Source organism: Microtus oregoni, unplaced genomic scaffold (assembly GCF_018167655.1).
Source record: "Microtus oregoni isolate MIOR12 unplaced genomic scaffold, Mior012 000062F_ref0000492, whole genome shotgun sequence".
Taxonomy (NCBI): Eukaryota; Metazoa; Chordata; class Mammalia; order Rodentia; family Cricetidae; genus Microtus; species Microtus oregoni.
Window position 1 is genome coordinate 6,380,026 of NW_024543872.1, and position 15,195 is coordinate 6,395,220.

The 15,195-nt window shown below is 37.8% G+C and overlaps 1 protein-coding gene across 4 annotated transcripts in view; it reads right to left on the reverse strand.

Annotated features, from left to right (window-relative positions):
* Positions 1-15,195, reverse strand: part of LOC121439548 (intersectin-2) — a 111,309-nt gene that overhangs the window by 66,370 nt on the left and 29,744 nt on the right. For all 4 annotated transcript variants that reach the window (XM_041640053.1, XM_041640054.1, XM_041640052.1 and 1 more), the window contains exons 5-15: positions 13,027-13,190; positions 11,299-11,505; positions 11,080-11,176; positions 10,247-10,386; positions 8,955-9,018; positions 8,067-8,204; positions 7,597-7,682; positions 6,435-6,697; positions 5,551-5,700; positions 3,382-3,522; positions 2,190-2,277 (exon numbers count right to left, since the gene is read on the reverse strand). In XM_041640053.1, coding sequence (XP_041495987.1) covers positions 2,190-2,277; positions 3,382-3,522; positions 5,551-5,700; positions 6,435-6,697; positions 7,597-7,682; positions 8,067-8,204; positions 8,955-9,018; positions 10,247-10,386; positions 11,080-11,176; positions 11,299-11,505; positions 13,027-13,190 — 1,538 coding nt within the window. The remainder of the gene's footprint in view (positions 1-2,189; positions 2,278-3,381; positions 3,523-5,550; positions 5,701-6,434; positions 6,698-7,596; positions 7,683-8,066; positions 8,205-8,954; positions 9,019-10,246; positions 10,387-11,079; positions 11,177-11,298; positions 11,506-13,026; positions 13,191-15,195) is intronic.

The following is a 15,195-nucleotide window of genomic DNA, read 5'->3' on the forward strand; positions in this document are numbered from 1 at the left end:
TGGTAAAACCCATTTTTATGGTAAGCACCATTCTACTCTATTTCTCTGAGTTCGATGTTTTCAAATTTCACATGTGACACCATGCACTTTTTTTATTTCCATGGCTGATTTATTTTACTGAGTCTACAGCCTCCAGATTATCCACAATGTCACATTTGGCACTGTTTCCTCTTTTTTAAGGAAGAATATTCCGTTTTGTGTGGATGTATGTGCACGCACATACATTTTTCTCTACCTGCTTTCCTGTTGATGGGCATCTGATTCCACCCTTGGCTATTGTGCAGGAGCCACCATAAACACAAGAGTGGACATAGTCCTTTGAGACAAAGGATTCATTTCTTTTGGATCTACACTCAGATGTGGGTCATATGGTAGCTTAATTTTTAATGATTTAAGGATCTGCCTTACTACTTTCTATAGTCTCTGATTTACATTCTCATCAATGGTGTGCCAGATTTTCCTCTCTTACCGTAAACTCATATTTCTTCACCTTTGGATAACATCTATCCTAACAGTCTGAGGGGATAATTTGTAGAGAGCTGCATGGAGCCGCACCTGATGGTGCTGGCTTCCGCCCTCAGAGATCCCAAAAGCGAGTGCTCTCTGTGATAATCAACTCCGATCATGGTTAAGGCCTGACTCATGCTATTATCACGCAATGATTGTCAGCTGCTTGCATATGTGTGGACCTATGGGCAGTGCCCACCTGGCAATCCGGGGTTGGCGGCCTGTGCCTTTTTAAAGGCTGGGAGAGGCTTGCCCGGGGAGAGAGAGAGAGAGAAAGAGAACAAGGTCCTAAATAAACTGCTTGCAAGAAGAGCTCCGGTGTTGCATCTTCCTTGCTGGTCAAGGCGGGCACGACAATAATTCAGTGTTTAGCCATGGTGACCACATCTCAAATACCTACTGGTCATTTTATCTCTTCTTTGGGGAACTGCTTATTCGAGTTTTCTGCCCATTTTTAAGTTGGGCCATATGGAATTTTTCTGTTTGTTTTGGGGATATTTTTTGGTATTAGATTGTATGAATTCCTTATATATTTTGGAATCAAGCCCCTATCAGATAAATGATTCATAGATATTTTCTCTCAGTCTGTGGACTGCCTTTTCATCTTGGGTACTTCACTGGCTATGCAGAATCCTTTCAGTTTGATGTACAATGGCTTATTTCCTATTTCTTGAGCTTTTGGTAATATCAAAAACTATTTCTATGAAAATTTCCTAAATCCATTTTTCTATTTTTGGTGATTTAAAAAAAAACTGTCAATGTGGCTGAAGAGATGCTTCAGTAGTTAAGAGCCCTGGCTGCTCTTCCAGACCTCTGGGGTCTGATTCCCAGCACCCACATGGTATCCCACAGTTGTAACTTCAATTCTAGTGGATCCAATGCCCTCTTCTGGTCACTTCAAGCACTGCACACATGTACTGCCAAGACATATGTGAAGACACAAATAAATTAAATAGTTTTTAAAAATCCTGCTAAAACAAAAAAAGAGGATATGAAGTTGGAGGTGAGATGAAAAAGTGGGGTGGATCTGAGAGGAGTTAGGGGAGGAGAGGGAGTAAATATGATCAAAATACATTGTATGAAATTCTCAAAGAATAAAAATATTATATTAAAAATGACTGCAAAGGATATCGAGGTACTTTTGTTTGCCCTCTTTCAGAAGTTTTATAGCTTGTATTTTATATTTAGGTTGTAATCTATCTTTGTTGTTGTTTTGAGACATGTTCTCATTCTTTCGTCCAGGCTGACACGGAATTTGCTGTGCAGTCCAGACTGGTCTCAAATTCATGACAATCCTCCTGCCTCCATCTACAAAGTTTTGGGACAGGCATGAGCTACTATGCCCAAGCTTAGGCCTGTAATTCATTTTCAATTTATTTTCATGTATGGGAAAAAAATAAGGCCAATTTCACTCTTTTACATGCAGTTTCCCTACACTATTCCCACACAGGATCACGCTTTCCCACTGATTACTTCCTCCCTTTAGCTTCCTACCTCATCAGGGATCTGGTCATGGCAATAAGATGAGCAGCTATTACAACTTATGATAATATTCTTCACATTATTTAAAAAATTTTAATTTACAGGCAAAATATTATTTTAGGGGAATAATGCCATTTTAAAATAACACTATATTAAAACAATTATCCAGAAAGGAAACAAAACAAAACTTAGAGACTTACCAGGTGTGTTATTAAGCTGCATGTTTTTAATTCTTTCATTTAGTAGTTGCTTTTCAGGTACCAGATAGATAAGCTTATTTTGATATTCCTTTAAAAAGAAAATTAGAATCTGATTAAAACAATATAATGTCTAAGAATATTTCTTTAAATTTAAAACCTGATAAAACTTCTAAGACTCAGAATAGAAATACAAGGTTGTAGTGTAGAATTATATAGGCTATAAAAAGAAAATACTTAAGCAAATGCTTATGAATGGCCAGCTGAAGTTTAAAGGTAATAAAGAATTCCTTCACCACTGGAGAGTGTCTAGAGACCTGAACTTTTCCGCACTGTAACGGACAACAGTTGGCAGAGTGAGAGGGGCTTCTATGCACAAGACCACACAGGTAGGCAGGCCATGTATCTGTAACGCACAAGTACGCATCAAACAGGGACTGCAGTCTCAGGGAGAAATAGGGAAGCAGTTTTAAACCACGTGAGAAAGGGCTCTGCTGCGACAAGGGGAAGACAGATTATTCACACTTGCAGTAAAGACGCTATGTGGGAGGCCTCTCCAGTGGAAAAGACTTCTAGTGCCCTATTCTCAAGTAGCAATAAATAAACCAGACTCCACAAGCAAAGGGACAGGTCTCTGAGAGAGACACTTAATCTCCTCTCACCACAGTTCTGAAAACAGTAACTTCAAATCAGAAATTCCTCAACTTAATAGTAACAGTTTTACTGTAACATATGATATGGTGTGAATATGGGTGTCCTGTCATAATTCCAGGACTGACACACGACTCCCAGTGCTATAGTGATAAGGGAAAAGGCTGTGGGAAGTGGTCAAACCATGAGGACTTCCCCACATTAGAGGGATTATTGGCCTGCCCTGCTCACTTGCCAAGTGCGAGAACAGGAAGATGCCACTTTTGCAGCAGAGTAAACCCATGTCAGACAACGTTAATGCCATGATCTGTAAATGAACTAAACAGATATAAAGAATTTTTTATTAAAGTTCAAAGTATACATATTTATTTATGTATAAATTTAAGCAGAACCTAGCTCACATCTATCCTATGGACTTTCTGATCTTTTCTATCATAGGTCTGCCAAGAAGTCAGGGGCTTACAACTCCCAAAGCAACTATCTATTATGAAGAACTGCTGACGACTGCATGTGTTTATGGACCATTCAGCTGCAAAAGACCTACCTGAAGTTCTTGTTGAAGTTGTTTGATTTCCATAATTTCCAGGTCACACTGCTTATCCAAAACTTCTAGCTCAGTTTTTTGTGTTTGCTTTCTGATTCGGACATCTTGAAGTCTGCCTGAGATCTGTTGATGTTTTCCATTCTATAGGAAAATCACAATCATTTATATGGTAAAAAAAAAATTCTATAGGAAGATCAAATGCATGATCCATTGTCAGTCTGGTCTACAATCCAGTGAGATCCATTTTACATTCATTTATATGAAGAGTTATCAGCAAGAAGCAAATCATTCTCAGAGAGCAAGATCCCCTATGCTATGTGAAAAAGCACAAATATAACACACTGAATTTTTTCTGAATTATGTATTTATAACTACCATAACAATCTCAAAGTATATTTAATTTATTCTTTAAATGTTCTCTGGCTTTTTTTCTACCTTCAATGTTATTTTTTAATCTCCTTTAGTTAAACAATATCCAGAGGAAACTTTTGAGTTTCAATCCTTTTCTCCTTATGAAAGAGTAACCTTCCTTTCCTGGGGAAGGAAAAAAACAGACAGCAAACATTCTTCAATAAGGTCTTAGATAAAGGGAGAGGTGGGGCATAAGGATGAACTGCCACCTCACCCTCCAAGCAAAATTTAGCTAATATTTAGAGAAACATATTTTAAAGAGGCAACTGGTTCAAAAAAAGGTCTTTGGAATGGGCCCTAATCCAATAGAACTAGTGTGTCACTATAAGAAGAACAGACAGAAAATGCAACAGAAATGCCCGTCACAGAGAAGGACATGTGCGGACAGACTGAGACCTCACCAGGACACAAACCCTGACTCTGGCCTCTGGAACTGTGAACATTTCTGCTGTTCAGCCTTCCCAGCCTGTGGTGTTCTGTTATTACAGTTCTAGCTGTCAAATAGTGAGGTGAGAAAAACTGAGTTATCACTGATTAAAGTCTGACTGGATAACATGTCTTATATTTGAAAAATACACACTAAAAGGAACATGTTGCATAGACTCCAGAGCTTATTTTATCTTTAACATGTATAAGTACAGACTGAACCTCTCCAGACACTGACCCATGATACTGTGTTAAAGGAAAAACAGGCGACATTAAGGTCTTTTCTTATGATAAATTATTTTATATTTATTTATTGTGTGGGTATGCACACAGGTCAGAGAACAATTTCTGGGAGTCAATTTTCTCTTTGTACTATATTGGTCCGGAGATTGACCTCAGCAGCAAGTGCCTTGATCTGGTCAGTCCAATCTCCCATTTTTAAGAAAAAAATACAACATCAAGGTGATGGTTCTAATATACACATAGCATACAGAAGCTAAAGGTTTAAGATCTCTGGTGTAAAAATCTCCTTAGTAAATTAGGAGCGTGGGGATCATGGGAGAGGGCAAAAGGGAGAGGGGAAGAAGGGAGGGAAAAAATATACAGCTCAATAAAAAAAATTAAAAATATTTAAAAAATCTCTGTTGTAGCACTGTGGCATGATTAATAACTATGGTTTGTATACAAAGTAATTTAGGGTCATAAAATAACACCTTTCTGACTAAAAATATCATGGTTTTAAGTATTTAGTTGTTGTTGCTGTTATTATTAATTTTTGCAACACTGGGTTTCTCTGTGTAGCCCTGGCTGTCCTGGAACTTGCCCTGTAGACCAGGCTGGCCTTGAACTCACAGAGATTCACCTGCCTTTGTCTCCCAAGTGCTGGGATTAAGGTGTACATCACCACTGTCTAGCATAATACTTTATTTTTTAAAATTATTTCAATGCCACTCAAGCCAACAAAAAAAAAAAAGTATTAAGCAACTAGTACAGAAGAACTAAATTTGGTTCCAGTGCACAGGTAAGCATTCATCATGCTGACTCTTGACATTCTAGCAAGGCTAGGCTCATGGGATTCTAGATCTTTCTATCTTCTCATCCTACATTTCAAAGAACTTGACCTCTAACATTTGATGTCAAACATCAGTTAAGTAGAGTGACTATCAGTGGAAAACTAGTTTTCAAACTAAGAAAAACTGTAAAAGAGATCATGTGGTAAGCAGCTTTTTTTTTCTTTTCCTTTTAAGTAACTGAATCCTTTTTATTTACACAAACCCTGGACGGGTAATGCCAGCATTGTTCTGATAATACCCATGTAAACTTTAGCCATACCACTGCTTCCAACTCAAGATGGAGACTCTTCTTTTTAGAGTTCAGCCTGACGATTTCTTCTTGTTCTCTATTCTTTTGATTGAGAAGTTCCTGTCGACGGATTCTTTCCCATTCTAAACGACGCTGTCTTTCAAGCTCCTGTTTTGCTGCCTGTAAATACCAAATTATTGTTAATTTTTAAATTAAAAAATTGCACGATTCAAAAACTCATGGGATGACATTCTTTAGAACTGAGTGGCCATAATACCTAAGGGCAGGTAAGAAAATCTGGTTTTCTCAATGGGCCCTAAGATACCCACAAAAATGGCTTTCATTTATCACTTTTCATTGCATCACAGAGTCATCGTTTTGTTAAGTCATTCTTCTTTTAATAAGCTAAAGGACGGCTTCATGGTATAAAAAGCAAGAGAAATAATCATGCCTTTATTCTGATAAAGAAGAGAAATAATTCCATTTACAATTCTTCAAAGTACTGTAATTTACTGTGTTCCATCCCTGGCCCATTAAAAACAACCAGTGTTTCTAGGCACCTCTGTAATACTAGGTCGCTTCTGGACTCCTCTGTGTAGCTTCATCTGCCTATGCCTCAAGTCTTCAGACTGATTCTGAGTCCTAAGCTTGCAGGCACCCAGAGACCTCCTGCTGTCAAATTCACTGTAGCTCTTCACTCAGCTGAGCTAGGCACTCAGTCCTCCTCTGCTTGGGGCCTCACCTGCACAGGGTAAGGTTTCCATGAACCTTAAAGCCCTTACACAGAAAGGGAAGTGATAGAGTGGCATGACACTGGGGGGAAGTCACAACAGAAAGGTCATCATAGTTTCAGCAGATGCCATGCGCTCCCTCATTAAACCAGTGACTTTCTTAGGAAAGAACTCGAAAATGACCTCTCGTCTTTCTAGCTCCTTTCTCCTCTCTTCCTCCCGCTGTCTCTCCAGTTCTCTCTGCTTCTCCAAGCGTTTTTCCAATTCCAGTTGCTTCTTCCATTCTTGTTCTTGTAATTCTCTCTGTTTTCGCTCCCACTCTTCCTTTTCTTTCTGGGCTTTTCGCTCAGCCTCCCTCTGCTGCTGCTCCATCAAGGCTTGGCGTCGCTTCTCCAGTTCCATGTTTCCTCGTTCATAGTTGGCTTTCCGTTTATCCTCAAAAGTAACTAAAAGGGGAGAAAGGAATGAAGGAGGGAGAGAGTGTATGCTTTCTCCCACAGTCTACAGAATCTCTTATCTAGTTCAAAACACTGTGGCCTAGTAGCCATTGAGTGCTCTTACTCTCTGGCTATTTCTCCTTAGGATACTTTTATCTAAAATGTAAATAGGAAAGAATTTACTTTCCTGTAAAAACATTAATTCAAAAACCCACAATTTTCTATGTTTGAATCTATTCAAATATATTTTGACTATCCACGCCAATAAAAATATTGGTTTACCTTTTCTCAGTGCCTTTTTCAAATAACCAAGATTGTGTATTATCTGCTATATGACATGAACTTTTTGAAGAAGGTAGTTTTCTTGTTTGGTTTGGTTTGCAGTGCTGGAGTTCAAACTCAGGGCCTTGCTTCAGCTGGCCAAACATTCTATTATTGAACTATAACCCCAGTCTTTTCACTAACTTTTTAATAATTTAAAATAATTATGTATACACTCTTTCAATAAATAGTTAAAACTTTTTCAAAGCTAAAAATTTCATTACAGAGCTTGATCTGATTTCATTTCCCTAATTTTCCAAATATATACACTCTCCCTTATTCCTTCATCATTTTCAGTTTTACTCTTTGTTAAAATGAATAAATAATTAGAAACATTCCAATGGACTGGTATTACTGTTCAGTGATATAAATGTTTGGTCAGTTTACTTAAGTCCATGGATTCAGTCCCCAGGAATGCACACACACACAGACAAATTTCACCTTGTAATTTCTTTATATAACATAATTTTTAGGTATATAACACTAAATATTTATTTGCACTTCAAAATAAAATTTAAAGTAAATATGATCAATAAATAATTAATAAAATAATTATTAATAAAATAATTAAAGTGTAAGATAGACACCTGGCAATTTTTTCTGTGGTTCTTCTTCTTGTGTTTTCTGATACGAAGGTAGAGTTCCATTAATGGAATCAATTTGCTTCCCCCCTCTAAGAAAAACAAACAACAAAAAGCATCACATAGTCTAAGAATTTTCAGACTAAAAAATACAGGCTACTAACAATGAAAAGAACTTAATACTTAAAACACAGGACTAAGACTATTTAAAATACAATATGGCCTTTAGTTATATGTACAAAGTATAGATTCAGCTGACTGCTATACTTGAGCAAGTTTTTCTTAATCTTTTTAGTTAAACTGATGAGTTTCCTTCTCTCCACCATGGTGAAAACAACTCCTGTTATCTATGCTTTTCCAACATGACTCATGGAACATGAAAATCAAAGGATAGAGTATATATTTAGTCTCCTCTAAACTAAAGCATAGGCTTCAACAAACTGAAACCACAGCTCTGCGGCTCCAGAGACACTGACCTAAAAGACGGAGGAACAAGCTCAGGAGGTAAAGTCAGGGGTAACGGCTGTCCAGCTTTGGCCATATCAGTGAGGTGCATTGCCAGGATAAACTCTTCAGCTTTCAACTGTCCATCACCATCAATGTCAGCCAGAGTCCTACAGGAAAAGTGAATAGTCACAATTTACCAAGGCCACTAAGAGTTTTTACTGACTAACTTAAGAGTATAGCTTTTTTTTAAAAAAATATTTATTTATTTATTATGTATACAATATTCTGTTGTGTGTATGCCTGCAGGCCAGAAGAGGGCACCAGACTTCATTACAGATGGTTGTGAGCCACCATGTGGTTGCTGGGGATTGAACTCAGGACCTTTGGAAGAGCAGGCATGCTCTTAACCTCTGAGCCATCTCTCCAGCCCCCCCCCTTTTTTTTAAGAGTATAGCTTTTATTTTCATGAGTAATAATAATGATAATGTAAATGCTAGGTTAATATATTTTAGTGAAATATAAACATATACAGAAAAATGAGTCAATTTTTACCCTTAATTTTCATAGCCCACAAAACAGAGGGAAGACTCATTATGACTATTGCCCATTCTGAGAAAGTGGTTTATCATATTTCATGTTCAATTCACTATATTAAAAATGAAATGATCTCTGAATTGCAACAAAAGTCATTATATAAAAACTTACAGTGTCACCTATAAAATAAAGGCTCAGTTCTCTAGAACATATGCATCCCAACTGAATATTAACTTTCCAATTCCCACTTTTATGGAGCATGCTTGAGTCACAAATTCCAACAGAAATGATTAGTTTTCTATTTGTTTTTTCCAAAACAACCTTCTGGAGGGATTTCTGATAATGGAGAATCTATAGCTGAAATCGTTAATGGGCAGACTCACCAAATGGTAGCCAGCTGAGTTTGGGACAGATTTGACTGAAGAAGGGCATTTCTAGCTTGAAAACCTGATTGGGAGAGAAAACCACAGAGATTTCTTCAGTCTCTTTTAAGTCATGCAAAAAGTGTTGCTGCTTTCCTGGAACATTTACTGTGAAAATGTTTGTGCCAGGGGCCAGGTATTGAGTATTCCATAGTAATCAAACACAGTCCTGCTCCAAAGAGTTCAGAGTCTAGAATCAGTGAGGATGGAATGCTCCTCCATGTTCTTCTAGCGAGACAGTGCTACTTACAGCTCTGAGAGCAAGGGTCAAGAAACCAGCATGGAGGTGAACTCTCCAGCCTTGATCCCCCACACACCTCTCTCCCTGCATGTTCTTCCTTTGTCCCTTATTCTTCACTGTCTCTCCTGCTACATGGTCTATAAGAGCTGTCATTGCTCCCAGGACTCCTGAACACACTTTTCTCTGTTTTCAACAAGCATCTAAAGCCTGATGAGCCCTACGTGCACATCCACAGCCCAAACTTCACCTCTGTATTTATATTCCGAAATCCAACCAAAATCCTACATGTGTGTTTCACAGGCATCTCAAAAAAAAAGTATGTCTAAAACTTCTCTGTTCCCATCATGTCACTCTCCCAAACTGCTCCCTTTTCTCTATGAACTGCATTACTGCCCAGCCATGACTCCAACAGGAACCGCATTCTTTCCCAATCCCCGTTCTTTATCATCATTTACGATGTCTGACCAGAGAATTAGTGCTGAGAGAAGAGGGAGTGTGATACCCAGAGGTGGCACACACTTGCCTATTGTCAGTGTGTGCCCCAGGAACCACCATGTCACCATCCTCTGTCAATCTATAGAATATGCTAAACTGAACTCAGACACATTTGAGTTAGAGCACAAAGAGCGAGCAATGAAAAGGGCAAGCAGAGAAAACGCACTTTCTCTCAAAGAGATCTAAGGCTAGATGTAACCACCACCACACTCTGTGGTTTGGGTTTTCATTCACTTCAGAGGCTACAAGACGAAGACTGACCTTCCTGAGAAATTCTTTTCCAAAAAGTGGGATGTACACCTTTGTACCTAACTTGGCATAAGAACGTGAAGAAAGCAATCAGGTTGTATCATCTTTCAATAATTGTACATGTGCACTATTCTTATGTATGAAATGCCTTCTGAATGTCCTAAATGTTAGAACTTTAGGTAAGACAAAGCACAGATTCAAATAACAGTTTTTCAAAAGAAGTTTACATAGAAGACTAATGGTCTCATAACCACTATAATCCAGTTACCTGAGAGGTATCCACTCATGCTTTTGTCTAGACTATTAAATTTTTGCCGATACTTTAATCTTGAAGGCTGAGGAACTGCCCACTCTGAGGTCCCAGTCTTGGGCGAGTTCCCTGAGAGGGAAGCAGTTGAGGAAGTTGAGCTATAATGAAATGTATTAAAATTTTATGTTACCAAATAAAATACATTTAATTAAGACAAAGACATTAAGAATCATTCCTTATACAATATAATGGCAACAGACACATGCAACTCCATCTATTAAGAACCTATTAATTCCAAACATCTTACTGTCCAGGGTCATTTCAAATGGCATTTCTTATCTTTCAAACACACTTAAAAGATATTATTGTCTACATTTGTTACTTTGTTAAACTATGGCTCAGTGATGTTAAGAAAAGAATAAGGTCACAGAAATCAATGATTAAGCTACAAGGCAATATTTTTCTGGGTGAAACGTAACTCTTTGCAACTGTTTTGAAAGAACTATGATGACTTCTATGGCAGGTAATAAATGACACTTATGTTTTCTAAAATTTTAAAAATAACACCACAGCTAGGCATGGTGATGCACACCTTTAGTCCCAGCACTTGTGAGGCAGAAGCAGGCGGATCTCTGAGTTCGAGGCCAGCCTGGTCTACAGAGTGAGTTCCAGGACAGCAAGGAATACAGTGAGACCCTTCCCAAAAAACAAAAAAATCAGCAACAAAAGAGAAAGCTTATCTAAGTATTTATACTTGTCCATTACAAAGAACAACCTGGATAAGTCCAAGGCTTATTAAATAAAAACCCACATTGAAAGTAGACAAGGTTATATGTGTTAAATATTCATACCTACTAGATCCTAAATCAATCAGAGACTGGGCCTTCTGGATACTAGCACCACCAAATCCTCCCATCATCAAACTGTAAGATGATGCATGAGGCAATGCTGGGGAAGGAGAGAGATAAAAGGGAAAAGATCTGTACTAGACAATTCCACAAAGAAGGAAGTCTTTGAACAACAAATATAACAGCGGCTTCCTTCACATGTCTCGCTCACTAGACACTTACTTGAAGAAGAGTAAGGAATGGATAAAGGCTGAATGAGACTGGCGGTTCCATTTGGTAATGATGATGTACTAACGGAAGGCACTAGGGGAGCAGGCATCATTAAGGGAGGAATACTGGTCCCTGAAGTTGCAGAAGACAAGGGTGTTGTTATAGGTGCAACTGGAGGCAATGGCTGAGGAATAGACAGATTGGGCATGCTTCCCATCCCTAAAGACAAAAGAGAACACATTTTCTAGTGGTACCAAGTCAACTATAAAATACACGCCAAAAAACAAGTTACAGCACAAGAAGCAGCCCCGATGTTTGTAGAAACACCATGGGCAAACCATCCTTAAAATACTCCTTAAAGCAGCTTTGAACCTGAGGTGAAGGAGATATTCTACTGCTCTGAGTGTCAATCATCTGCCATGCATGCGCTACAAGCGAGCCCAGACATCACTTGACTTTTTTCTCCCATTACCACTAAGACAAAGCAATCATTGTCAACTAAAAACACTATCTCGAAGCTAAAATGTTATCTGATTGTATGGTTTTTTGTGTAAGGAAACAGATCTAGTGCTGCCACATTACTAGACTCCACATGCTCATTTCTCAGACAAAACAGGTTCTAGTTAGTGGTAGACATGTTTATGTATATGTATTATTGGCAAACATGCCACATATTTCACTTTTTTATAAGTTATATATCTATAAATTAAAGACAAATCTTTTAAAAAAGTGTGACTTATTTCCTTAACTGCGGGACACTACAACAGTGTGTCCACCCGGTGGTTTGGTGTTTATCACTACAGCTGAGTACACGAGTGGAAGGATACAGTGTGTTAAATCTAGTATCTGGTATAAAGAAATGCATTTCTTAACACAAAAATACCTTATTGAATATTTCATTCAAAATGAGTGCTTTTTACATATAATTAATAAATTGACTAGTCAAAATTATATGGAAAGCATATTAACCAGTAATTTCTGAAGAGTGTATAAATTAATTAGGAAAAAGTTTGCAATTTTTTGGCCTCAATTTATCTGGCTAATTAATCTTTAAATTAAAGAAATTCTACACATTTGTGATTTTAAATTACCACACAAATCAGGTGAGTTTAAATTTATTCAGTCATCTTGTTTTATTTATTTACTATTAAGGACACATCCTGTACCTATTTCTGAGGTACAGTGTGGTATTCTGATACATGGAAACATATATGCTAACCAAACCAGGGTAGTTAGTACATCTACCACCTCAAGCATTTGTCATTTATCCATGCTAAAAACATTCAGAATCTTCTCTCCTAGTTACTTTGGAATACACAATGCAAAGCTGTTGACCATAGTCACCCTATCATACAGCAGAACACCAGAATTTATTGTCTGTAACCATAATTTTGTAGCCACTATTTCTCCTTGACACCATGTCCCCATCACCTCCCTTCTGCAGTTTCTAACACTTAGCATCCTGCTTTCTCCTTCCAGGAGAGATAGAAGAAACTAATTAGGAATAGTGATTTGAGTCTGTTGTAACTAAGGAGGCAGATCATTTATAGGAGTTGTGACAGAGGATTCTGGCAAAACCAGACATGGACACTTAGCTATTAATTAAGATCTCTTCTCTTAAAGGTATGAAGCTTAACTTGGAAGTCTGATAATTGTCATTTTGTGCTAATAAATCCTTTCCTGATCCCCAAAGAACCAAGCTTAACAACAAATAAAGGTGATAAATGAATGCATACATACCAAAACGAGCGGAGATCAGCGGAGAGAACATAGGGGGCTGTTTCATGATAGGAGGGAGAACTACAGGCAACTGCTGGCCTTGAAGCTTTAGTTTGATGAGTTTCATAGCTATGGAGAACTCCTGCTGATCCATCTTCCCATCCTTGTTCAGATCTGATAAGGCCCTAAAAGGAGAATGAGGGGAGTACATCAATACATGGGGTGGCAATGAGGAAGCAAAATTACTGCTGAGGTTGAGAAAATAAAAACAATGATAAAGCACTCACATGTAGACCAGCACTTAGTTAGGCATATATATATATATATGTATATATATATATATATATATATATATATGAATAATAGAAAACGTGCACAGTAAGAGATACTAGTCAGGCAGACTCAACGCAATGCCCATCAAAATCCCAGAAAAATTCTTCAAAGACCATGAAAGAATGGTACTCAACTTCATATGGAAAAGCAAAAAACCCAGGATAGCCAAAACAATCCTGTGCAATAAAAGAACTTCTGGAGGCATCACAATCCCTGACTTCAAACTCTACTACAGAGCTACAGTACTGAAAACAGCCTGGTATTGGCATAAGAACAGACAGGAGGACCAATGGAACCAAATCAAAGACCCAGATATCAATCCACACATCTTCGAACACCTGATTTTTGACAAAGAAGCAAAAAATATCAAATGGAAAAAAGAAAGCATATTTAATAAGTGGTGCTGGCATAACTGGATATCAACATATAGAAGAATGAAAATAGACCCATATCTATCACCATGCACAAAACTCAAGTCCAAATGGATCAAAGACCTCAACATAAAAAAAGCCAAACTGAACCTTATAGAAGAGAAAGTGGGAAGTACACTTGAATGCATTGGCACAGGGAACCACTTCCTAAATAGAACCCCAGCAAGCACAGACACTGAGAGAAACAATTAATAAATGGGACCTCCTGAAACTGAAAAAAAAAAAGCTTCTGTAAAGCAAAGGACACAGTCAACAAGGCAAAACGACAGCCTACAGAATAGGAAAAGATCAGAGATCTGAGCTCCAAAATATACAAAAAACTCAAGAAATTGGACACCAAAAGAATAAAAATAAAATGGAGTATAGACCTAAACAGAGAACTCTCAACAGAGGAATCTAAAATGGCTGAAAGACACTTAAGGAAATGTTCAACATCCTTAGTCATCAGAGAAATGCAAATCAAAACAACTCTGAGATTCTATCTTACACCTGTAAGAATGGCCAAGATCAAAATCACAGATGACAACTTATGCTGGAGAGGTTGTGGGGAAAAAGGAACACTTCTGCATTGCTGGTGGGAATGCAAGCTGGTACAACCCCTTTGGATGTCAGTGTGATTTCTCAGAAAATTAGGAAACAACCTTCCTCAAGGTTGTTTGGATATATACACTTTTGGGTATATATCCAAAGGATGCTCAACCGTGCCACAAGGACATGTGCTCAACTATGTTCATAGCAGCTTTATTTGTCATAGCCAGAACCTGGAAACAACCTAAATGCCCCTCAACTGAAGAATGGATAAGAAAAATGTGGTACATTTACACAATGGAGTACTACACAGCAGAAAAAAATAACAACATCTTGAATTTTGCAGGAGAATGGATGGAGCTAGAAAACATTATTTTGAGTGAGGTAACCCAGACACAGATAGACAATTATCACATGTACTCACTCATAGGTGGTTTTTAAACAAAAAAACAAAGAAAGCCAGCCTACAAACCACAATCCCAGAGAACTTAGACAACAATGAGGATACTAAGAGAGACTTACATAGATCTAATCTACATGGGAAGTAGAAAGTAGAAAAAGACAAGATTTCCTGAGTAAATTGGGAGCATGGGGACCTTGGGGGAGAGTAGAAAGGGGGGTAGGGAGAGGCAGAGAGGGGAGCAGAGAAAAATGTAGAGCTCAATAAATATCAATAAAAAAAATACTTCTTTGAAAAAAAAAAAGAAATACTAGCCAGAGACAGTAACTAACAAAATGCTCACAGACCATACAGAATCTATAGTTTGCAGAGGAAATCTAACAGTGTGAACAGAAAATAACCATTTAAGAATATTATAATTCTAAGCCTGGAATGAGAGCATAACCCTGAAATACCAACCATTATAGAGACAGAGGTAAAAGAATTGTTCCAAGTTTG